Source organism: Haliotis rufescens, unplaced genomic scaffold (genome assembly GCF_023055435.1).
Source record: "Haliotis rufescens isolate VD_foot unplaced genomic scaffold, xgHalRufe1.0.p SCAF_71, whole genome shotgun sequence".
In the NCBI taxonomy this organism is placed as follows: Eukaryota; Metazoa; Mollusca; class Gastropoda; order Lepetellida; family Haliotidae; genus Haliotis; species Haliotis rufescens.
In genome coordinates this window covers 884034-908771 of record NW_025964363.1, presented here as the reverse complement: position 1 = coordinate 908771, position 24738 = coordinate 884034, and the positions used below count along the sequence as shown (strand labels likewise).

The window sequence follows — 24738 nt, the reverse complement described above, 5'->3', positions numbered from 1 at the left end:
CGTTGTGTGTCACGTTTGACTTCCACGGATGTCTGGGTGGGTTGTGTGTCAGGTTTACTTCCATGGATGTCTTGGTACGTTGTGTGTCACATTAGACTTTCACGGATGTCTTGGTACGTTGTGTGTCACGTTTGACTTCCACGGATGTCTGGTTGGGCTGTGTCACGTTTGACTTCCACGGATGTCTGGGTGGGTTGTGTGTCACCTTTGACTTCCACGGATGTCTTGGTACGTTGTGTGTCACGTTTGACTTCCATGGATGTCTTGGTACGTTGTGTGTCACGTTTGACTTCCACGAATGTCTTGGTACGTTGTGTGTCACCTTTGACTTCCACGGATGTCTGGGTACGTTGTGTGTCAGGTTTGACTTCCACGGATGTCTTGGTACGTTGTGTGTCACGTTTGACTTCCACGGATGTCTGGGTACGTTGTGTGTCACGTTTGACTTCCACGGATGTCTGGGTACATTCTGTGTCACGTTTGACTTCCACGGATGTCTTGGTACGTTGTGTGTCACCTTTGACTTCCACGGATGTCTGGGTATGTTTTGTGTCACGTTTGACTTCCACGGATGTCTGGGTACGTTGTGTGTCACGTTTGACTTCCACGGACGTCTGGGTGGGTTGTGTGTCCCCTTTGACTTCCACGGATGTCTTGGTACGTTGTGTGTCACCTTTGACTTCCACGGATGTCTTGGTACGTTGTGTGTCACCTTTGACTTCCACAGATGTCTGGGTACGTTGTTGGTCACGTTTGACTTCCACGGATGTCTTGGTACGTTGTGTGTCATGTTTGACTTCCACGGATGTCTGAGTACGTTGTGTGTCACCTTTGACTTCCACAGATGTCTTGGTACGTTGTTGGTCACGTTTAACTTCCACGGATGTCTGGGTACGTTGTGTGTCAAGTTTGACTTCCACGGATGTCTTGGTACGTTGTATGTCACGTTTGACTTCCACGGATGTCTGGGTGGGTTGTGTGTCACCTTTGACTTCCATGGATGTCTTTGTACGTTGTGTGTCACGTTTGACTTCCACGGATGTCTGGTTGGGCTGTGTCACGTTTGACTTCCACGGATGTCTGGGTGGGCTGTGTGTCACGTTAGACTTCCACGGATGTCTTGGTACGTTGTGTGTCACGTTTGACTTCCACGGATGTCTGGTTGGGCTGTGTCACGTTTGACTTCCACGGATGTCTGGGTGGGTTGTGTGTCACCTTTGACTTCCACGGATGTCTTGGTACGTTGTGTGTCACGTTTGACTTCCATGGATGTCTTGGTACGTTGTGTGTCACCTTTGACTTCCACGAATGTCTGGGTACGTTGTGTGTCACCTTTGACTTCCACGGATGTCTTGGTACGTTGTATGTCACGTCTGACTTCCACGGATGTCTGGGTGGGTTGTGTGTCAAGTTTGACTTCCAAGGATGTCTTGGTACGTTGTGTGTCACGTTTGACTTCCACGGATGTCTGGGTGGGTTGTGTGTCAGGTTTGACTTCCATGGATGTCTTGGTACGTTGTGTGTCACGTTAGACTTCCACGGATGTCTTGGTACGTTGTGTGTCACGTTTGACTTCCACGGATGTCTGGTTGGGCTGTGTCACCTTTGACTTCCACAGATGTCTGGGTACGTTGTGTGTCACCTTTGACTTCCACGGATGTCTGGGTACGTTGTGTGTCACGTTAGACTTCCACGGATGTCTGAGTACGTTGTGTGTCACGTTTGACTTCCACGGATGTCTGGGTACGTTGTGTGTCCCCTTTGACTTCCACGGATGTCTGGGTACGTTGTGTGTCACGTTAGACTTCCATGGATGTCTGAGTACGTTGTGTGTCACGTTAGACTTCCATGGATGTCTTGGTACGTTGTGTGTCACGTTTGACTTCCACGGATGTCTTGGTACGTTGTGTGTCATGTTTGACTTCCAAGGATGTCTGGGTACGTTGTGTGTCACCTTTGACTTCCACAGATGTCTGGGTACGTTGTTGGTCACGTTTGACTTCCACGGATGTCTGGGTACGTTGTGTGTCACCTTTGACTTCCACAGATGTCTTGGTACGTTGTGTGTCATGTTTGACTTCCACGGATGTCTGGGTACGTTTTGTGTCATGTTTGACTTCCACGGATGTCTGGGTACGTTGTGTGTCACCTTTGACTTCCACAGATGTCTGGGTACGTTGTTGGTCACGTTTGACTTCCATTGATGTCTTGGTACGTTGTGTGTCACCTTTGACTTCCACGGATGTCTGGGTACGTTGTGTGTCACGTTTGACTTCCACGGATGTCTGGGTACGTTTTGTGTCATGTTTGACTTCCACGGATGTCTGGGTACGTTGTGTGTCACCTTTGACTTCCACAGATGTCTGGGTACGTTGTGTGTCACCGTTGAGTTCCACGGATGTCTGGGTACGTTGTGTGTCACGTTTGACTTCCACGGATGTCTGGGTACATTCTGTGTCACGTTTGACTTCCACGGATGTCTGGGTACATTCTGTGTCACGTTTGACTTCCACGGATGTCTGGGTACGTTGTGTGTCACGTTTGACTTCCACGGATGTCTGGGTATGTTTTGTGTCACGTTTGACTTCCACGGATGTCTTGGTACGTTGTGTGTCACGTTTGACTTCCACAGATGTCTGGGTACGTTGTTGGTCACGTTTGACTTCCACGGATGTCTGGGTACGTTGTGTGTCACGTTTGACTTCCACGAATGTCTGAGTACGTTGTGTGTCACCTTTAACTTCCACGGATGTCTTGGTACGTTGTTGGTCATGTTTGCCTTCCATGGATGTCTTGGTACGTTGTGTGTCACCTTTGACTTCCACGGATGTCTTGGTACGTTGTGTGTCATGTTTGACTTCCACGAATGTCTGAGTACGTTGTGTGTCACCTTTAACTTCCACGGATGTCTTGGTACGTTGTTGGTCATGTTTGCCTTCCATGGATGTCTTGGTACGTTGTGTGTCAGGTTTGACTTCCACGGATGTCTTGGTACGTTGTGTGTCACCTTTAACTTCCACGGATGTCTTGGTACGTTGTTGGTCATGTTTGCCTTCCATGGATGTCTTGGTACGTTGTGTGTCAGGTTTGACTTCCACGGATGTCTGGGTACGTTGTGTGTCAGGTTTGATTTCCGTGGATGTCTGGGTACGTTGTGTGTCACGTTTGACTTCCACAGATGTCTGGGTACGTTGTGTGTCAGGTTTGATTTCCGTGGATGTCTGGGTACGTTGTGTGTCACCTTTGACTTCCACAGATGTCTGGGTACGTTGTGTGTCACCGTTGAGTTCCACGGATGTCTGGGTACGTTGTGTGTCACGTTTGACTTCCACGGATGTCTGGGTACATTCTGTGTCACGTTTGACTTCCACGGATGTCTGGGTACATTCTGTGTCACGTTTGACTTCCACGGATGTCTGGGTACGTTGTGTGTCACGTTTGACTTCCACGGATGTCTGGGTATGTTTTGTGTCACGTTTGACTTCCACGGATGTCTTGGTACGTTGTGTGTCACGTTTGACTTCCACAGATGTCTGGGTACGTTGTTGGTCACGTTTGACTTCCACGGATGTCTGGGTACGTTGTGTGTCACGTTTGACTTCCACGAATGTCTGAGTACGTTGTGTGTCACCTTTAACTTCCACGGATGTCTTGGTACGTTGTTGGTCATGTTTGCCTTCCATGGATGTCTTGGTACGTTGTGTGTCACCTTTGACTTCCACGGATGTCTTGGTACGTTGTGTGTCATGTTTGACTTCCACGAATGTCTGAGTACGTTGTGTGTCACCTTTAACTTCCACGGATGTCTTGGTACGTTGTTGGTCATGTTTGCCTTCCATGGATGTCTTGGTACGTTGTGTGTCAGGTTTGACTTCCACGGATGTCTTGGTACGTTGTGTGTCACCTTTAACTTCCACGGATGTCTTGGTACGTTGTTGGTCATGTTTGCCTTCCATGGATGTCTTGGTACGTTGTGTGTCAGGTTTGACTTCCACGGATGTCTGGGTACGTTGTGTGTCAGGTTTGATTTCCGTGGATGTCTGGGTACGTTGTGTGTCACGTTTGACTACCCCAGATGTTTTTGTATGCTACGTTAATTTCATCCAGTTTGAACCTGCCATGCGATTGCAAAACAATGTGAAAAACTGACATCACATAAACTTTGTTGCCAGAACTTTTCAAGGCAGATGTGAACATTAACGGTGGATGGATACTCGTTGTACGTTTGATGTTGTACACCCACTCAGAAACATTCCAGCTACCTGACAACAGCAAATAATCCAGCATGGTCCAGACAATCCAAAGATTGACATTATGAGCATCATTGACAGACAATCAACCAAATCACTACGCCTGACCATCGCCTCACAAACAGCAGCTAATGGTATACCCACCATCGCCACAGGTCGGATTCATGCGCTAACTTTAGATCAAATAAAGTTTGGATGTTAAACTTCGATGAAACAATGCATGTTACATTCCAGAGTTTTGGGTCCTTATAGAAGCTCACAATGTATTATTTTCTTTAGTGTTGTGTTATTTTATTAAGTGGAACTTATTGTCCATACCAGAGACCATATACCAATCCCTATACAGTCTGCCATACTGTTCTTTTGTGAAAGGGAAAACTGGTCAGAGTTGCGTCCCTTAGGTGTCCCATGAAGCCTGCACTCAGTGCATCATCACACCCTGGTCACATCCCTCCTAGACAGTGGTTATTGACTGGATTTCCTGTGCACCATGTGTAATTACATCGGCTGATCTCCGCAAAGGTAAGTCAATTGTTCACCTCACCAAACATGGTAACAGAGGGTACAAGTCAAAACAGGAAATTAGGAAATGTCCTCCACATGTCTTCTGTAATTCATTTAGAAAGCTTTACTGAGGCCTTAAATCTTGTAACCTTGATTTACCGTCTCTTGAGCAAGAGTAGAATGACAGACAGTCTTTGTAATATTCGTAGAAAGAGCATGCTCGATTGTACCTCAAAGGACACTAAAGGCTGGAGCTGTTGATATAACGTAGAAGTTGACTCTTGCAGTGAAGTAAGATGGAGTGTCAAAATGGATGATGAAATACGATCCAGGATGTGAAATGAAAGTAAAATAACACGCAGTGATTTCCATTCTACATCTGGTGGTCAGGCCCCTGACCCTGCACATATAAGCCACTGGACAGTCTTTCCCAGGAGGGCAACATGAACACACCCATCTGTTCCTGGAGCCCTTGTGCAAAACACCTCCTCCTGGTGACTCAAAAAACGAACAACAAATATCAACAATGAAACATTTATTGAAGTCAACAATATCTGGAGCTGATTAGAATGATCTTCTGTTGACCTTGGCCCGTCTGCTTGGTGTTCGATGGCCGCCACTGTGCCAAGTCGATGTTTTCTGCAGTTTCCTCTTGTTTTTCACAGCTTTTCTCCACTTTTCCCGGTAGGACTAACACAAAAATAAACATAATGTATTAATAACTTGCAGCAAAAAATGTCCCTTTCTGGTGTATATGTTTATATGTTCACCCTGACATACCGGCCGCCCCCTCCATTACCTACCTCTATCAGCTTCGGCCTCTGTTCCCTCCATTACCTACCTCTATCAGCTTCGGCCTCTGTTCCCTCCATTTCTCAACCACCGAGTCGAAGTCCTGAGGTCTCTTGAAGAAATCCACACCCTCTGAAAAAACAAGAGTGTAAAGTGTTCACTCACTGTACAGCCATATTCGAGGCAAGGACTCGATGTTCTGAAGACGTTGGTTTTAATTATAGAGCTGTTCTCCAAAACGGACCCGATGCATAAAGATCGCATCTCATGAACACACCAACGTACGGCTGCAACTGCACGTGAAATGCGATGGTTGTGGACAGATATAAGACGGTAGCAGGCATCGGTCAGTTAGTTAGCGTTAGACTACCGTAGGGGGGGACATACCCATACTCTAAGCCAATTAGCAGAAGATATTTAGTTTCTTTCATTGAAGTTTATTCATCTTTTTGTCACATAATGAAGAGAATCATGTTCAGTTCCTTGGAGATCTTCCATTGTTTATTAATAGGTTATCACATTTAGTTCCTTGAATAATTAATAGGTTATCACATTTAGTTCCTTGAATAATTAATAGGTTATCACATTTAGTTCCTTGAATAATTAATAGGTTATCACTAGAGTTGGGAATTGGACCAAAAAGTGTAATGCGATATATTGCAATATTTCAAAAACATATTGCAATATTATTGCAATATATTGGGAAATAATTTCAACCAAGAGAAAAGCTTTTATTCATATCCCTTTGACAAATATTAATATGAAAGCTGCAATGTTAACAATTTGGTCAAAATTATGAACCAATTTTAATAAATTGTACTATTATTTTTATCTACAATCAAATAAAGAGTATGAAGCATTTGTTTTGTCTTTGTTTTGATTTAATAAGGTAAGACTATACATCATGGCATATACATGTCAGTCACAGTCTCCAACCTTTTTCAATCACATTTGAATAATGTTAACTCTCTGAAACAGTTTGAAAAACAATGAAACATTAACATTAACATAAATTTGATAAGAATTATACATCATGACAAATTCCATGTCAGTCATTGTCTCTCATCAAACATTGTGAAAAAAATTACACTCAATGTCAAAAGATTTTCCCTTTTTGTTCCGCACAATGTCAAAGGCGTCAGCCATGTTGGATAAACAATCAAGGGAAGTAACTCTAGTTCCAAGTTGTCAGCAACGTTCGTTCCCAATGATTTCCGATTGTAAAATACGTATTTTTATCAGGTGGTGTTTGAATAATGAGGGAAAAACCGATACGCCAAAAACGTATCGCGATACGTATCGTGATGAATTTATATTGCAATATACCGGTATACCAATAAAACCGCACATCCCTAGTAATCACGTTTAGTTCCTTGAATAATTATTATTTTGTCACATTTAGTTCCCTGGTCATTTTACAGGTAAGTTAAACCAGCTGCACCTCCAGCAAATCTACATCAAATGGACCATGTTCACTTGTAAACCTCATGATGAGCAGTGACTGAGAACAAATTTAGGCTTAAAACATTCAAACTGACTGCAATATTTTCCAACAGGTCATGGCCACAGCTCAGGTAGTGCACCCAGAGACTCCTTGGTGGAGTGGCTTACCTTGAAGACGGTCGTCATCCTCAGAGAAGAAAAACGTCAACTTCCTGACAGGACACACAACACTGTCTGTGTGAGCTGACGGCGCCGAGCTGTAATGACACCAGTGTTGAAGTAACTGTGAGATGCAACCAGTGTCGGCACTTGGAATTGGAATGAACTGTTCTCCATACAGACATTGACTTGTTTGTGAGTATTGGTGAGATGAGGTGAAATGGGGTTTAAAGTCGCATCCAAGATTGCACTAATATAGCGATTGTGTGTGTGTGTGTGTGTGTGTGTGTGTGTGTGTGTGTGTGTGTGTGTGTGTGTGTGTGTGTGTGTGTGTGTGTGTGTGTGTGTGTGTGTGTGTGTGTGTGTGTCTGTGTCTGTGTCTGTGTCTGTGTGTGTGTGTCTGTGTCTGTGTGCCAATTTTTAAAGTGAGATACCATGGCGCTGTTTTAACATGAATACCCCACCCAGACACAGTATACTGAATCCGAGACGACCAGTCCTTGTTTTAGTCCCTTGATGCTGAGCACCAGACAGGGTAACAACAAGTACCATCTTTTACCGTCTTTTGGTATGACACAAGCTGGGGCCGAACCGCCAACCTTCCGCTCTCCGGGCGGACACTCTACCACTAGACCACGGAGACAGACTCTCCATACAGTGAGTGAGGAGTGGGTGAGTTGGGTTTAACACAGCTTTTAACATTATTCCAGTTATATCGCGGCGTGTCAGCTTAATGTTGGAGGGAAGCCTGAAGTTATGCAGGTCTCAGACGTTTACCACTTCGGTGAAACCCATGAGCACGGGTATGGTGCTGACAAACCTAGAAACATAATCGGGGCGAACTGGGATACGAAACCTTAATCATAGGTTTCTGGCGTGCCCAAGGGATGCAACCCTGCACAGCAAATGGTGGTGCCTTAGACAACTGGGCCACCCGTGCCCCCTCTCCATACAGACAATGATTTGTTTGTGACTATTGAATTAAAGTTACAGCTGTGGTGATTTGACAACAAGTATGGAGTCTCTCACAATGACGGCCACACTCACCTCTGTTGCTCCTGATCGTCGTCACTGGAGTCGTCAGTGACATCCACCGAAAACCGGGACTGCCAAGGATTCATGGCACCAGAGGGCGCCTTAACCTCAGGAGCACTGTATTCTGGGAAGAGGTAACAAATCAATCCAATTGACACATATCAAGAGTACTTTACAGATTTGTGACAACTGATGAACACTTCAGAAGTGACAAGCCCTTCATAAAATCATTGAATGTTATACCGTATTCGCTGTGTTAAGCGCCCTGCTCCAGGTAACCTCAAGATTCCCCATACCCTCAGTAATTTCCCCCCTTTCCCTTTATGACATCCCCATCACCTTGTCCCCAGTCATAATCCTGCGGGTGTTTGGGGTCATGACCAACAACTCACCCCCAAATACAAGCCGGGTGTTCGTCTGCCACAATCACAAACATACCTTACCCCCTCCCCCCAATCCTAAGGCTGCCATGCCCAATAACTCACCCCCAGATTGAGACCGTGTGCTGGTCTGACTCTGCCCCCCACCAAGGCCACCATGCCCAATAACTCACCCCCAGATTGAGACCTGGTGTCGGTCTGACTCTGCCCCCCGAAGGCCGCCATGAGGGAGAAGCCTGATGCTGCCGCCTTGTCATCATGCGTCTTGTTGAACACGTCCTGGATTGCAGAGCTCACCTCGAAAAACCGCTCCTTGCTGACCTCGGGCACAACGATCTCAGGGGCCTCAGCCTCCTTGCTGAAAGACACACAAGCAACTGACCTCAGAGACAAGTCATCAGACACACAAGTAAATGACCTCAAAGATGGGTCCTCAGAAACACAAGTAACTGACCTCAAAGATGGGTCCTCAGAAACACAAGTAACTGACCTCAAAGATGGGTCATCAGACACACAAGTAAATGACCTCAAAGACATGTAATCACACACACAAGTAACTGACCTCAAAGATGGGTAATCAGACACACAAGCAAATGTCCTCAAGGACAGATCATCAGACACACATGCAAATGACCTGAAACACAGGTCATCAGACACACAAGTAAATGACCTCAAAGACAGGTAATCAGACACACAAGTAACTGACCTCAAAGACATGTAATCACACACACAAGTAAATGACCTCAAAGATGGGTCATCAGACACATTAGTACATGACCTCAAAGACAGGTCATCAGACACACAAGTTACTGACCTCAAAGATGGGTCATCAGACACATGCTACTGACCTCACAGTACATAGCACTAATACTTGTCAGTCAACAGCACACATGGCGACAAGCGTATGGTTGTGGACAATTACTGATGTCAACTAAAGTACAATGTATATTGAGCTTACTTCTTTTTTGAGCCTTTCTTTTTTGGAATCTTTTCCTTTGGCGTTGTCTGCATCTCCAGTTGTCTGTGCTGTTCGCATGCTGGGTCGAAGTGGAGGGTGCTCACATCCCTAGCGAGAGACAGACACACAATGAATGAAAACCGGTTCCGATTAGTGGCAGCATAACACAAGTGTCCCCCAGCCCAGCCCAGCCCAGCCCAGCCCCAGCCCCAGCCCCAGCCCCAGCCCCTGGACCAGCCCAGCCCAGCCCAGCCCAAGCCCCAGGACCAGCCCCAGCCCCAGCCCCAGCCCCAGGACCAGCCCAGCCCAAGCCCCAGGACCAGCCCAGCCCAAGCCCCAGGACCAGCCACAGCCACAGCCACAGCCACAGCCCCAGGACCAGCCCAGCCCAAGCCCCAGGACCAGCCCAGCCCAAGCCCCAGGACCAGCCACAGCCACAGCCACAGCCACAGCCCCAGGACCAGCCCAGCCCAAGCCCCAGGACCAGCCCAGCCCAAGCCCCAGGACCAGCCACAGCCACAGCCACAGCCACAGCCACAGCCACAGCCCCAGGACCAGCCACAGCCACAGCCACAGCCACAGCACCAGCACCAACCCAGACCCATCATTATGGTGGTAGGTTGAAAGACTTCAGTGAAAATATAAGTGGATCAGAATGATTTCATATATCATTCTCATGGAGCTAGCAATTTAAACAACTTTGAATGATGTTGCTGTATTTTCTCAAAGGTCGGCCAGAGTGACGCTGTCATGGTCACTTGAAACTCACTTGAAGGTTTTCCTCTGACTCTCCTGCCTCTGCATCCTCGCCATCGGCTGCCTCCCGACCACCTCCTCCAGGATCCGCAGCGCCCTCGCCCGCTCGCCCTCCATGTCAACATCCCCTACGTTGCCATCCTCTGCAACAACACATATCCTCCACATCAGCAACAACACATACCCTCCACATCAGCATCTACACATACCCTCCACATCAGCAACAACACATACCCTCCACATCAGCAACAACACATACCCTCCACATCAGCATCAACACATACCCTCCACATCAGCATCTAAACATCAGCATCAGATGTTGCGATGAGGAATAACTACACAATACAGTGTAGGAAAAGATGGACTCAACGTAACTCAAATTGTGACTGGGCCGTGTGCATATTCCACATAGCTACAGTCAGATTGAAACAGTTTCTCTACCTCACCGCATGTCATCTCACTGCATGGTCTCGACATCATGACATATCACAACATATTTCCAGACTGACACCCTTACCTTCATTTTGGAGACAGAAAAGCCTACCACAATCTCAAACAAGACAAGTGCCTTGCTTCCAGCCAGCGTCAGGAGGGACCAAAATACATTTCCAGTCTTCAGCTACATCCCTCAATATATTCTAAAACACCATCCCATGCCTCTGGTTAGCTTAAGAGAGTTATCTGCCCTTGGTAAATGACGTTGGCCTTCAGTACAGATGCAGAAGCATTTCACAAATGACCATTCCAGTGACCTTGGCATGTAATGAAGGTCACCAAACATCTAACCACTTCTCGATTCTTCATGTATGACCTTGAGAGTGAATGTGACCTTCATTTCCAGTGACAAGTATCTGAAGAACATTGCCATGGGCTGCACACAAACCAACTGAAATCCCTCGGTGGAATACAAAGTAACCACAAAAACATGGCCACCATGACCTACTTCTGATATTATCCGATTTTAGTCACTAGTCGTACAACTTAAACAATTCTGCAGGAATGTCACTGAAGTGGCAACCTTTTTCTAATGAAAGACTTTGAGGAAAGAAACTTTTCTTCAGGATGTGACCGTCAGTGAGTTGTGTTAAATGCCTCCAAAAACAGAATTCTTCTTATTGTCAGCCTAATCTGGGATGAATCCCGAAGTGATGCAGGTCTCAGACATTTAGCTCTTCGGTCAAACCCACAAGCATGGCTCTGGTGCTGACAAACCTTGAAAAAATCAGGATTCGAACCCACAATCATAGGTTTCTGGTGTGCTCAAGGGCCGCAACTCTGCAGAGCGAATTGTCACACACACAAATGACCTACCTTTCTCCTGTTCCTCATCGCTCTCCACGAAGCGCTCGTCCAGACGGAACCGGTGATCACTTCCCAGACGGGCCTGAAGCTGCATCAACTGACAAACAATACAATGAGTGAGTGAGTGAGTAGGGTTTTACGCCACTTTTAGCAATATTCCAGCAATATCCCGCTGGGGGACACCAGAAATGGGCTTCAGACAAACAATACACAGGGATTAAACTAGACGCAAAGCTATACATTGATGCACCGGTGCATCCGGAGTTTTTATGCGCCAATACGATACATGATACATTTTTGTCTGTATCTATTCAAGACGATACACTTGCTAAAATACATTCCTGTTCATTACGACTCCCCGACATTTTTATCAGTCAAAAATCACAAAATGTGTTGTAATTTCGTTCACTCTTAAAATTAGCCGTAACGAACAAGTGTCCACAGCCAGCTTTTCCTTTTGAACCTGCTCTGAAATATTTATAGTCAAGACATTTCCATGTGATTTAACGTAAACAAACATATCGTGATACGTATCGTATCGTGACATTGCTGTATCGTTTCACATCTACATAAAACTGACAGGAACTATGGGTTTCCTATACACCTGAATAACATTGAAACAGAAGTGTCAAGACTTCTTTGTTTGTTTGTTATTTAACGCCACAGCAATTTTCCAGGTATATGACGCCGTTCAGGAAATATTCAAGTCTGAACAGACAATCCAGTGATTGATATGAGCATGGATCCACACAATCTTTCGACACGATGGGTTGCTGAAGACCAATTCTAACCCCGATCTTCCCGGGGACAAGCATGGGTAGCTTAAGACCAAGTGGAGCCCTGATCCCTGTGATCCCTACCTTGCTGCCCTTCTCCCCTTCATACTGAGGCCGAACACGGAACATCTCCTCCTCGTCCTCCTCCTCCGATGATCCTGAGCTACCGAAGAGGGGCATGCGCTTCTGAAACATAAACACACACCTGTTACAGCAGACACACCTCGTTACAGCAGGCACATCTCATTACAGCAGACACACCTAGTTACAGCAGACACACCTAGTTACAGCAGACACATCTTTTACAGCAGACACACCCTTTACAGCAGATACACCTTGTTACAGCAGATACACCTTGTTACAGCAGACACCTCATTACAGCAGAAACACCTTGTTACAGCAGAAACACCTTGTTACAGCAGAAACACCTTATTACAGCAGATACCTCGTTACAGCAGACACATCTCATAGCAGCGGACACCTCGTTACAGAGGACACACCTTGTTACAGCAGACACACCTCGTTACAGCAGACACACCTCGTTAACTGACTCTAAAAGTCCAGTTTCCACCTTTGCTGAACTAGGCTGGAATTCCTAGGCTCGATCGTGGCGCCACCAGTGGTTATTGACTGTGTATTGACTGTGACAGACAGACTGACCTACCTTTACCAGAGATGAATCTCTGTCCTCACTACTGTCCTCACTACTGTCATCACTACTGTTATCATCATCATCAGATGAAGGAGACGACAGCGTGGTGCTGACAGCTGTTACTGATGTTGATGCCGCTGCTGCTGGTGTTTCCTCCTTGTCATCATCAGAGTCGAACACGATCTTCTTGTTGAGTCTGCTGCCGGAGTCCTGAAACAATGTGTCCTGTTACCATGTGTCCTGTTACCATGTGCAGTGTTACCGTGTGTCCTGTTACCCAATACCATGTGTCCTGTTACCATGTGTCCTGTTACCATGTGTCCTGTTACCATGTGTCCTGTTACCATGTGTCCTGTTACCATGTGCAGTGTTACCATGTGTCCTGTTACCATGTGCAGTGTTACCGTGTGTCCTGTTACCCAATACCATGTGTCCTGTTACCATGTGTCCTGTTACCATGTGTCCTGTTACCATGTGTCCTGTTACCATGTGCAGTGTTACCGTGTGTCCTGTTATCATGTGTCATGTAATCGTGTGTCCTGTTACCCAATACCATGTGTCCTGTTACCATGTGTCCTGTTACCATGTGTCCTGTTACCATGTGTCCTGTTACCGTGCATGGTTTTACCGTGTGTCCTGTTATCATGTCATGTTACCGTGTGTCCTGCTACCATGTGTCCTGTTACCATGTGTCCTGCTACCATGTGTCCTGTTACCATGTGTCCTGCTATCATGTGTCATGTTACCGTGTGTCCTGTTATCATGTGTCCTGCTACCATGTGTCCTGCTACCATGTGTCCTGCTACCATGTGTCCTGTTATCATGTGTCATGTTACCGTGTGTCCTGTTATCATGTGTCCTGCTACCATGTGTCCTGCTACCATGTGTCCTGCTATCATGTGTCCTGCTACCATGTGTCCTGTTATCATGTGTCCTGCTACCATGTGTCCTGCTACCATGTGTCCTGCTACCATGTGTCCTGCTACCATGTGTCCTGTTATCATGTGTCCTGCTATCATGTGTCCTGCTTCCATGTGTCCTGTTATCATGTGTCCTGCTACCATGTGTCCTGCTACCATGTGTCCTGCTACCATGTGTCCTGCTACCATGTGTCCTGTTATCATGTGTCCTGCTATCATGTGTCCTGCTACCATGTGTCCTGTTATCATGTGTCCTGCTACCATGTGTCCTGCTACCATGTGTCCTGTTATCATGTGTCCTGCTATCATGTGTCCTGCTACCATGTGTCCTACTACCATGTGTCCTGCTATCATGTGTCCTGTTATCATGTGTCCTGCTATCATGTGTCCTACTACCATGTGTCCTGTTATCATGTGTCCTGTTATCATGTGTCCTGTTATCATGTGTCCTGCTATCATGTGTCCTACTACCATGTGTCCTGCTACCATGTGTCCTGCTGCCATGTGTCCTGCTACCATGTGTCCTGTTATCATGTGTCCTGCTACCATGTGTCCTGCTACCATGTGTCCTGCTACCATGTGTCCTGTTATCATGTCCTGCTATCATGTGTCCTGTTATCATGTGTCCTGCTACCATGTGTCCTGCTGCCATGTGTCCTGCTACCATGTGTCCTGCTACCATGTGTCCTGTTACCATGTGTCCTGTTATCATGTGTCCTGTTACCATGTGTCCTGTTACCATGTGTCCTGTTATCATGTCCTGCTATCATATGTCATGTTACCGTGTGTCCTGTTATCATGTGTCCTGCTGCCATGTGTCCTGCTACCATGTGTCCTGCTACCATGTGTCCTGCTACCATGTGTCCTGTTATCATGTGTCCTGCTACCATGTGTCCTGTTACCATGTGTCCTGTTACCATGTCCTGCTATCATGTGTCCTGCTACCATGTGTCCTGCTACCATGTGTCCTGTTACCATGTCCTGCTACCATGTGTCCTGTTACCATGTCCTGCTACCATGTGTCCTGTTACCATGTCCTGCTGCCATGTGTCCTGCTACCATGTGTCCTGTTATCATGTGTCCTGCTACCATGTGTCCTGCTACCATGTGTCCTGCTATCATGTGTCCTGTTATCATGTCCTGCTACCATGTGTCCTGCTATCATGTGTCCTGTTATCATGTGTCCTGCTATCATGTGTCCTGCTGCCATGTGTCCTGTTATCATGTGTCATGTTACCGTGTGTCCTGTTACCCAATACCATGTGTCCTGTTACCATGTGTCCTGTTACCATGTGTCCTGTTACCGTGCATGGTTTTACCGTGTGTCCTGTTATCATGTCATGTTACCGTGTGTCCTGCTACCATGTGTCCTGCTACCATGTGTCCTGCTACCATGTGTCCTGTTACCATGTGTCCTGTTATCATGTGTCCTGCTACCATGTGTCCTGCTACCATGTGTCCTGCTACCATGCTACCATGTGTCCTGCTACCATGTGTCCTGCTACCATGTGTCCTGTTATCATGTGTCATGTTACCGTGTGTCCTGTTATCATGTGTCCTGCTACCATGTGTCCTGCTACCATGTGTCCTGTTATCATGTGTCATGTTACTGTGTGTCCTGTTATCATGTGTCCTGCTACCATGTGTCCTGCTACCATGTGTCCTGCTACCATGTGTCCTGCTATCATGTGTCCTGCTACCATGTGTCCTGTTATCATGTGTCCTGCTACCATGTTTCCTGCTACCATGTGTCCTGCTACCATGTGTCCTGCTACCATGTGTCCTGTTATCATGTGTCCTGCTATCATGTGTCCTGCTACCATGTGTCCTGTTATCATGTGTCCTGCTACCATGTGTCCTGCTACCATGTGTCCTGCTACCATGTGTCCTGTTATCATGTGTCCTGCTATCATGTGTCCTGCTACCATGTGTCCTGTTATCATGTGTCCTGCTACCATGTGTCCTGCTACCATGTGTCCTGCTACCATGTGTCCTGTTATCATGTGTCCTGCTATCATGTGTCCTGCTACCATGTGTCCTGTTATCATGTGTCCTGCTACCATGTGTCCTGCTACCATGTGTCCTGTTATCATGTGTCCTGCTATCATGTGTCCTGCTACCATGTGTCCTGTTATCATGTGTCCTGCTACCATGTGTCCTGCTACCATGTGTCCTGTTATCATGTGTCCTGCTATCATGTGTCCTGCTACCATGTGTCCTACTACCATGTGTCCTGTTATCATGTGTCCTGCTATCATGTGTCCTACTACCATGTGTCCTGTTATCATGTGTCCTGTTATCATGTGTCCTGTTATCATGTGTCCTGCTATCATGTGTCCTACTACCATGTGTCCTGCTACCATGTGTCCTGCTGCCATGTGTCCTGCTATCATGTGTCCTGTTATCATGTGTCCTGCTACCATGTGTCCTGCTACCATGTGTCCTGCTACCATATGTCCTGCTACCATGTGTCCTGTTATCATGTGTCCTGCTATCATGTGTCCTGCTGCCATGTGTCCTGCTACCATGTGTCCTGTTATCATGTGTCCTGCTACCATGTGTCCTGCTACCATGTGTCCTGCTACCATGTGTCCTGTTATCATGTCCTGCTATCATGTGTCCTGTTATCATGTGTCCTGCTACCATGTGTCCTGCTGCCATGTGTCCTGCTACCATGTGTCCTGCTACCATGTGTCCTGTTACCATGTGTCCTGCTACCATGTCCTGCTACCATGTGTCCTGCTACCATGTGTCCTGTTACCATGTGTCCTGTTATCATGTCCTGCTATCATGTGTCATGTTACCGTGTGTCCTGTTATCATGTGTCCTGCTGCCATGTGTCCTGCTACCATGTGTCCTGCTACCATGTGTCCTGCTACCATGTGTCCTGTTATCATGTGTCCTGCTACCATGTGTCCTGTTACCATGTGTCCTGTTACCATGTCCTGTTATCATGTGTCCTGCTACCATGTGTCCTGCTACCATGTGTCCTGTTACCATGTCCTGCTATCATGTGTCCTGCTACCATGTGTCCTGCTACCATGTGTCCTGTTATCATGTGTCCTGCTACCATGTGTCCTGCTACCATGTGTCCTGCTATCATGTGTCCTGTTATCATGTCCTGCTATCATGTGTCCTGCTACCATGTGTCCTGCTACCATGTGTCCTGTTACCATGTCCTGCTATCATGTGTCCTGCTACCATGTGTCCTGCTACCATGTGTCCTGTTATCATGTGTCCTGCTACCATGTGTCCTGCTACCATGTGTCCTGCTATCATGTGTCCTGTTATCATGTGTCCTGCTACCATGTGTCCTGTTATCATGTGTCCTGCTACCATGTGTCCTGCTACCATGTGTCCTGCTATCATGTGTCCTGTTATCATGTCCTGCTATCATGTGTCCTGTTATCATGTGTCCTGCTACCATGTGTCCTGTTACCATGTGTCCTGTTATCATGTGTCCTGTTATCATGTGTCCTGTTATCATGTGTCCTGTTATCATGTGTCCTGCTGCCATGTGTCCTGCTACCATGTGTCCTGCTATCATGTGTCCTGTTATCATGTGTCCTGCTGCCATGTGTCCTGCTATCATGTGTCCTGTTATCATGTGTCCTGCTACCATGTGTCCTGTTATCATGTGTCCTGCTGCCATGTGTCCTGTTATCATGTGTCCTGTTATCATGTGTCCTGCTACCATGTGTCCTGTTATCATGTCCTGCTATCATGTGTCCTGTTATCATGTGTCCTGCTACCATGTGTCCTGTTATCATGTGTCCTGCTATCATGTGTCCTGTTATCATGTGTCCTGCTACCATGTGTCCTGCTATCATGTGTCCTGTTATCATGTGTCCTGCTGCCATGTGTCCTGCTATCATGTGTCCTGTTATCATGTGTCCTGCTATCATGTGTCCTGTTATCATGTGTCCTGCTGCCATGTGTCCTGCTATCATGTGTCCTGTTATCATGTGTCCTGCTATCATGTGTCCTGTTATCATGTGTCCTGCTGCCATGTGTCCTGCTATCATGTGTCCTGTTATCATGTGTCCTGCTATCATATGTCCTGTTATCATGTCCTGCTATCATGTGTCCTGCTATCATGTGTCCTGCTATCATGTGTCCTGTTATCATGTGTCCTGCTACCATGTGTCCTGCTACCATGTGTCCTGTTATCATGTGTCCTGCTGCCATGTGTCCTGTTATCATGTGTCCTGCTATCATGTGTCCTGTTATCATGTGTCCTGCTACCATGTGTCCTGCTATCATGTGTCCTGTTATCATGTGTCCTGCTGCCATGTGTCCTGCTATCATGTGTCCTGTTATCATGTGTCCTGCTACCATGTGTCCTGTTATCATGTGTCCTGCTACCATGTGTCCTGCTATCATGTGTCCTGTTATCATGTGTCCTGCTACCATGTGTCCTGCTACCATGTGTCCTGCTATCATGTGTCCTGTTATCATGTGTCCTGCTGCCATGTGTCCTGCTATCATGTGTCCTGTTATCATGTGTCCTGCTACCATGTGTCCTGTTATCATGTGTCCTGCTGCCATGTGTCCTGTTATCATGTGTCCTGTTATCATGTGTCCTGTTATCATGTGTCCTGCTGCCATGTGTCCTGCTATCATGTGTCCTGTTATCATGTGTCCTGCTACCATGTGTCCTGTTATCATGTGTCCTGCTGCCATGTGTCCTGTTACCATGTGTCCTGTTATCATGTGTCCTGCTACCATGCTACCATGTGTCCTGTTATCATGTGTCCTGCTATCATGTGTCCTGTTATCATGTGTCCTGCTACCATGTGTCCTGTTATCATGTGTCCTGCTGCCATGTGTCCTGTTATCATGTGTCCTGCTACCATGTGTCCTGCTGCCATGTGTCCTGCTACCATGTGTCCTGCTACCATGTGTCCTGTTATCATGTCCTGCTATCATGTGTCCTGTTATCATGTGTCCTGCTATCATGTGTCCTGTTATCATGTGTCCTGCTATCATGTGTCCTGTTATCATGTGTCCTGCTGCCATGTGTCCTGCTACCATGTGTCCTGCTACCATGCTACCATGTGTCCTGCTATCATGTGTCCTACTACCATGTGTCCTGTTATCATGTCCTGCTATCATGTGTCCTGTTATCATGTGTCCTGCTATCATGTGTCCTGCTACCATGTGTCCTGCTACCATGTGTCCTGCTACCATGTGTCCTGCTATCATGTGTCCTGCTACCATGTGTCCTGCTATCATGTGTCCTGCTACCATGTGTTACATTGTTACTCGTTACATTACGATGAATACTGTTGTTAATACTTGTTATATTATGATGAATACTGTTGTCAATACTTGTTATATTATGATGAAAACTGTTGTTAATACTTGTTATATTATGATGAATACTGTTGTCAATACTTGTTATATTATGATGAATACTGTTGTTAATAATTGTTTTATTATGATGAATAATGTTGTCAATACTTGTCATATTATGATGAATACTGTTGTTAATACTTGTTATATTATGATGAATACTGTTGTTAATAATTGTTATATAATGATGAATACTGTTGTTAATACTTGTTATATTATGATGAATACTGTTGTCAATACTTGTTATATTATGATGAATACTGTGGTTAATTAAGAATTGACTTCACTACGTTAGTTCATTGGAGAATGAACCTTCATAGAGTGAGGGCCAAACGGTATGAACGTAGGAGCTTGTGACAACGTTCATACAGTTTGGCCATCAGTCTATGATGTGCATTTCTAGGTTTTGTTCAGGATGTTCAGGATGGACCCAGGATGGGTCGTACGAGGATATTCATGAACGATCATGCAGTCAAACTCTGACGTTTCTCAGTGTATACTAAAATGCTGAGTTCAAGATTAAATGGTCTTAATGATCAGAAAGAACGCTTCTGTATGTATTCGTGCTAGGGATTTCCCAGGTGTTTCCCCAGGAATGTGGAAGTAGTCCGTCAGTGTTTACGTCATTTCAAGAACGTCAATTTCATGGACAGGTGACCGACCTCTTGTCCAATTGAAAAGCTGTATATCACGTAAACTTCAAATTAAAAAATTATTTCTTTTTACCACATTTCACAATGAATATTGTTGTTTATAACTGTTACCACATTTCAAAGAACACCAGAGTTTGAAGTTAAACATTTAAGTTAGAGCTATCAGACTGAGTGAGGTCGAGACTTACCACATGAGCTAGAGCGTCACGCACTGCAGCTTTGCGACTCTGTACCTCTCTCTTCCTCTCTCGTATCGTTTCCAGACGGCGCCGGTTGTCATCCATATGCTTCTCCGCCTGACTCAGCTTCTCTCTGCCTGTGTTGTTGAAATCAGTCCTACTTTTATCTGAAGATTTTGGAACATCTTTACCCCGCTGACCCTCCTCCGACTTCCCGGCCTGTCTGTCCACCATCTTCTCCGCACCAGGGGCCAGTTTTGTCTTCTGATTGGCAGACCTGTCACCTCTAATCCCAGATTCCTCTTTCAGGGACTTCTTCTGCTTTTTTGAAGGTCGATATTCCTGAGAACTGTCACTCTCCTCTCCGCTGTCGATCACTCGTTGTGGATACACAATCCTGCCTCCATCTACAGAAAAGCCACAGGAGAACTCATCCACTGCCCTGGACAGACCAGCAGACGATGGGGCAGACGACGGGGCAGACGACGGAGCAGACGACGGAGCAGACGTCATCTTGCTTTGGCCAGCAGGTGGGACTGTGGTCCTTGAAGACTTTCTGAAGCTGGCCAGAATCTCATCAGTGTCTGCTGACCCAGTGGAGTCACTGTCTTCAGCATCCGTGCTTTGTCTATCTGGTTTCTTGCTGTCATTGACTGCTCCTGGTTTTTGGTCTTTGGACTTTTTCGCAACTTTCCCAGGAGGTGTGCCGGAGACATCCCCCTGATCCAACACAGCTCTCCCTCGGAACTCTGGAATCCCAGACTTCCTTCGAGACTGAGGCTCATTCCTGCCAGAGTCGGAGTCGGGGTCGGAGTCGGAGTCGGGGTCAGAGTCGGAGTCGGGGTCAGAGTCGGAGTCGGGGTCAGAGTCAGGGTTGGAGTCGGAGTCAGAGCCGGAGTCCTTATCGTCATTCTCGTACTTGGAGCTGCCTGAGCTCCCAAGCTGTCCGTCCTCAAGTTCCATGGAGGACGCATTATCACTGGAACTGTCCGACGCAGATTCCGACTCACTTGACTCCCTGTTAGAACAATCAGTTGGTCTGCCACTTCCCTTCTCCTGGGACGATCCCTCCTCCTCCGCACCACTGCTGTCTCCACTGGAGGAGTCTGAAGCTGATGACTTCAAGTTTAACTTACTGGGTGTCTTAGATGCAAATTTCTTAACATGAGATCCTGGCTTTGCTCCTTTCTTCCCTGCGACATACACAAATGACTCAGACTGGACATCGCCGGTCTCACTCTCACTGTCAGAACTGGTGTAGTGTTCCTGGAACCTTTTACTTGGCTGACGAACAGCGTTTGTCTTCTTCTTGCCAGCTGTCTTTGACTTTGTAGCAGCGATGATTTCGTCAGTATCAGCAGACTCCTGATCGGAGGAGCCTTTCTCTGGAGCCATCACTTTGTCCAAGGAGCCTTTACCTCTGCTGCCACCATTTTGTTGACTTGAGTTGTTCTTCACCGTCCCGTCTCGGAGCAGAATCTCGAAGTTGTTGGCTTCTTTCACGACTTTAGCGTGTCTGTGTTTCTGCTGAGTCAGGAAGTCCATCACCATCTGGCTGGCGGCCCTCTTGCTTTTCTTGTGCTCCACAGGGAATTCCCCTTTCCGCTTCCGCGTGATGTCCGAGTCCTGGTCACCAATAGTCCATGTGAGGCTGACCCGACCTTTCTCTGCAAGGCCATCATCCTTCAGCTTCTTCAGGTTGTGACAGAGCTTGGACGGGTCAACACGGACAATCTGACAATCATATACGTGTCATGATCAGACACTATGGTTAACAGATAAAACAATTCACCTAAATGTAGACAGTTGTGCTTTCAAAGGATATTACCACTTTTGATAATTTACAAGAAATCTTTTATTTATATACTTATCCTATCTCACAATATGCATTCCTCTGTACTCTTCCATCCTGGCATGGAAACGTCCTAGAACCAAGTTTCCAGCTTCAAAATGCATACATCACTTCTATCAACACTGTATTTATGGGTCACACACCACTGCCAAACCGTGGGATGTGATCCTGTGGGATGCGATCCTGTGCGATGAGATCTTGTGTGATGTGACCCCCAAGCAATCCGATCACGAGTTATTCCCTACACCCTCATTCGACTTTCTGGGGCATACAGTCTTGTGTGACCATGATACGGGGATTGTTGGGTGGGAGTTAATCCTGTGAGAGGATAAGTAGACAAATATACAATTTATCATAAAATTTTCAAATTCATAAATTCATCCTATCTCACACCATCCCATTTATCCCATGGTTGGAAATGGGACGCAAATATCCTAGTCTGTAACAGGACCTCAACCATGTGATGTACACGAGGGAGCTGGTTCTAAATCTTGATCCAAGGATTGTCCCAAAGTCTCAATGGAGAAGAACTTATGTAAGGATTGCTTCAGGCACCCTCTTTGACAGCATGGACTCGGGTAATCATGTGTTTTCCGTGGTTTCACACAGGACGTCGATCCAAAGAACGATCACGTAACTCTGTGCCTACTCAGCCTCGACTTAACCTCACCCCATATAAAAGGAGGTGTTCTGTCACAAACACCAATAAACAAATAAACAAGAAAGGTCTCACACATACCCACCAATGGACATAAAGTGGATCAGCTTGTTATCTATTTTATTCACTTCATCACAGCTATCAATCACAAGCGCAGAGATTGAGTACACTGAGAACGAGAGATGGACAACCAACTACTGAGACATCACAAGACAGAGGTGAGCAGTTAGAAGATTGGGACACCATTTAAACAAATGGCTGCATCGGATGGTGACTTCTATAAGGTAGACCGGAGTCTCAACAGACAAACATATGTAGGCTAAACCCGGGAACTTGACTGGAAACCCAAATAAATCAGAAGAACAAGTAAACAAGCATGAAATACTCATATCCCCCGCCAATATCTGCTCCAGAAACGAGCACTACCGCCACTTTCAGTCCAAGTCAAAGTCGTTGCAATGGAAACTCGAAAAATAATGTTTTCAAAAATCCCAAACTATCAAAAGGGGCCTGTTCACCACTAGACCTATCTATGTGCCAAGTTTGTGTAAGATATTTCTCATGGTTTTTTAGTTCTGCTCCGGAAATGAAACATGACAGACAGAAGGACAGACAGCACCCATTCCTGTATCCCCCTTCAACTTTGTGGCGGAGGATAATAACTTCAAGTATTCATTGTCATATATACAGGAGACGAGGCGGGGGACTTTAGCACACGAGGTATCCTCATCTGCACTGCAGGCTGTAGGGCCAACACAAGAGGACCAAAGTGATGCAGGACGTGGACATCGGCGACCGAGACATCACGGTAATGAGAGGCAAGGACCATGTCAGACAAAAGCATCCCCATGGAACTTTGAGCAGATCAACGGAAACTTGCAACTGAGCAACTTCCTGAGACACCTACCTGCACCTGAAGGTGACTGGGACCTGTCACATGCGACCGAGACATCGACCGGAATGTGGTCGTCAAAGCGTGTAAGTCAGCAGTAAGAAAAGAATCTGAGAGTACGTCCTCTTCAATTGACAACGACGAAATGGTCGTGGAAGCGGTCTTGCCAGAAGATGAGGGAAAAACTGTAACGGTGGAGAAAACCTTACGTTTCGGTTTCTTAACAGACGAGGGACCATGTTCGGAGGCGTTGGATCGCCGATCAACCGACCGTTTGATGCTCTTAAGAAGATAAGTCTTAATTCGAATCCCGAAAAGGTTACAACATTTTTTTACATCTATCAGTACCACAGACACCACGACAATCACAACACACAGTATGGGGGTCATGAGGGGGATAACATCCCTTACATTCCTTACAGCGAGGGCGTGACGGCTCCATTGACTCATGTCATGTATATAACTTCGTAGCAGTTGGAAATGATAAAGAGAATTGACTGCTCCGTAAAAAAGAAAAGAAAATGTATTCTCACTTCTTAAGAACATCCTATTCTCCAGGCAATAAGAAAGAGAATGAGGTTGTAGGGAACATTGGATGATCGGATGGCTGGGGATCGGATGGCTGGAGATCGGATGGCTGAGGATCGGATGGCTGGGGATCAGATGGCTGGGGATCAGATGGCTGAGGATCGGATGGCTGGGGATCGGATGGCTGGGGATCGGATGGCTGGGGATCGGATGGCTGGGGATCGGATGGCTGGGGATCGGATGGCTGGGGATCGGATGGCTGGGGATCGCATCCCCTGGGACGGAAGTGGTGCGTGACCCATGAGCACCGTGATGATAGTACTGATGCAGGGGATGTGTTGGGGGGAGTTGTATTTTGAAGCTGGAAACTTCTAGGATGTTTCCATCCACATGAAGGTGCCATGAGGACGAGGCAGCCTGTGACGGGCAAGTTAAACCCAGCAGGACTGACCACCAGGGGTGTTGATGGCTACCTTGTGCTGGCTTTGCTTCTTGAGGTGGACGATGGGGAGGACTCGGCCGTACTTGCCGACTACCCAATTCTGAAAACATAATGCCAGTCATATATACTTGTCGACTGTACATTGATATTTACTAGTCTAGTTCTACTCCAATAATCATGTTAATGTGGAATTTATATATACCTAATTTCCTTACCAAAAAACCTAGGCATGTCTAGATCAAAGTCTTAGAG

General features: G+C 46.4%; 2 protein-coding genes across 3 annotated transcripts in view; both read right to left on the bottom strand.

The window, feature by feature from the left end:
- Window positions 1-1838: 1838 nt before the first annotated feature.
- Window positions 1839-3956, bottom strand: LOC125376720 (cylicin-1-like). Its single transcript, XM_048388443.1, has one exon. The coding sequence runs from the start codon at window positions 3954-3956 to the stop codon at window positions 1839-1841; it is 2118 nt and encodes a 705-aa protein (XP_048244400.1).
- A 1320-nt stretch (window positions 3957-5276) lies between these two features.
- LOC124111562 (nucleolar protein 8-like) overlaps window positions 5277-24738 on the bottom strand; it is a 29511-nt gene continuing 10049 nt past the window's right edge. Inside the window, exons 6-17 of one of the 2 annotated variants that reach the window (XM_048388433.1) lie at window positions 24518-24586; window positions 20124-21848; window positions 13020-13217; window positions 12440-12541; window positions 11589-11676; window positions 10291-10420; window positions 9522-9629; window positions 8737-8921; window positions 8196-8307; window positions 7158-7246; window positions 5558-5678; window positions 5277-5444 (exon numbers count right to left, since the gene is read on the bottom strand). In XM_048388433.1, coding sequence (XP_048244390.1) covers window positions 5563-5678; window positions 7158-7246; window positions 8196-8307; window positions 8737-8921; window positions 9522-9629; window positions 10291-10420; window positions 11589-11676; window positions 12440-12541; window positions 13020-13217; window positions 20124-21848; window positions 24518-24586 — 2922 coding nt within the window. In that variant the 3' untranslated portion in view covers window positions 5277-5444; window positions 5558-5562. The remainder of the gene's footprint in view (window positions 5445-5557; window positions 5679-7157; window positions 7247-8195; window positions 8308-8736; window positions 8922-9521; window positions 9630-10290; window positions 10421-11588; window positions 11677-12439; window positions 12542-13019; window positions 13218-20123; window positions 21849-24517; window positions 24587-24738) is intronic. The other variant, XM_048388432.1, reaches the window with a different exon arrangement.

What these genes read in the sequence shown, in the direction of transcription:
- LOC125376720 (XM_048388443.1), bottom strand. Translation starts at nt 3,956, where the DNA reads ATGGAAGGCAAACATGACCAACAACGTACCAAGACATCCGTGGAAGTT.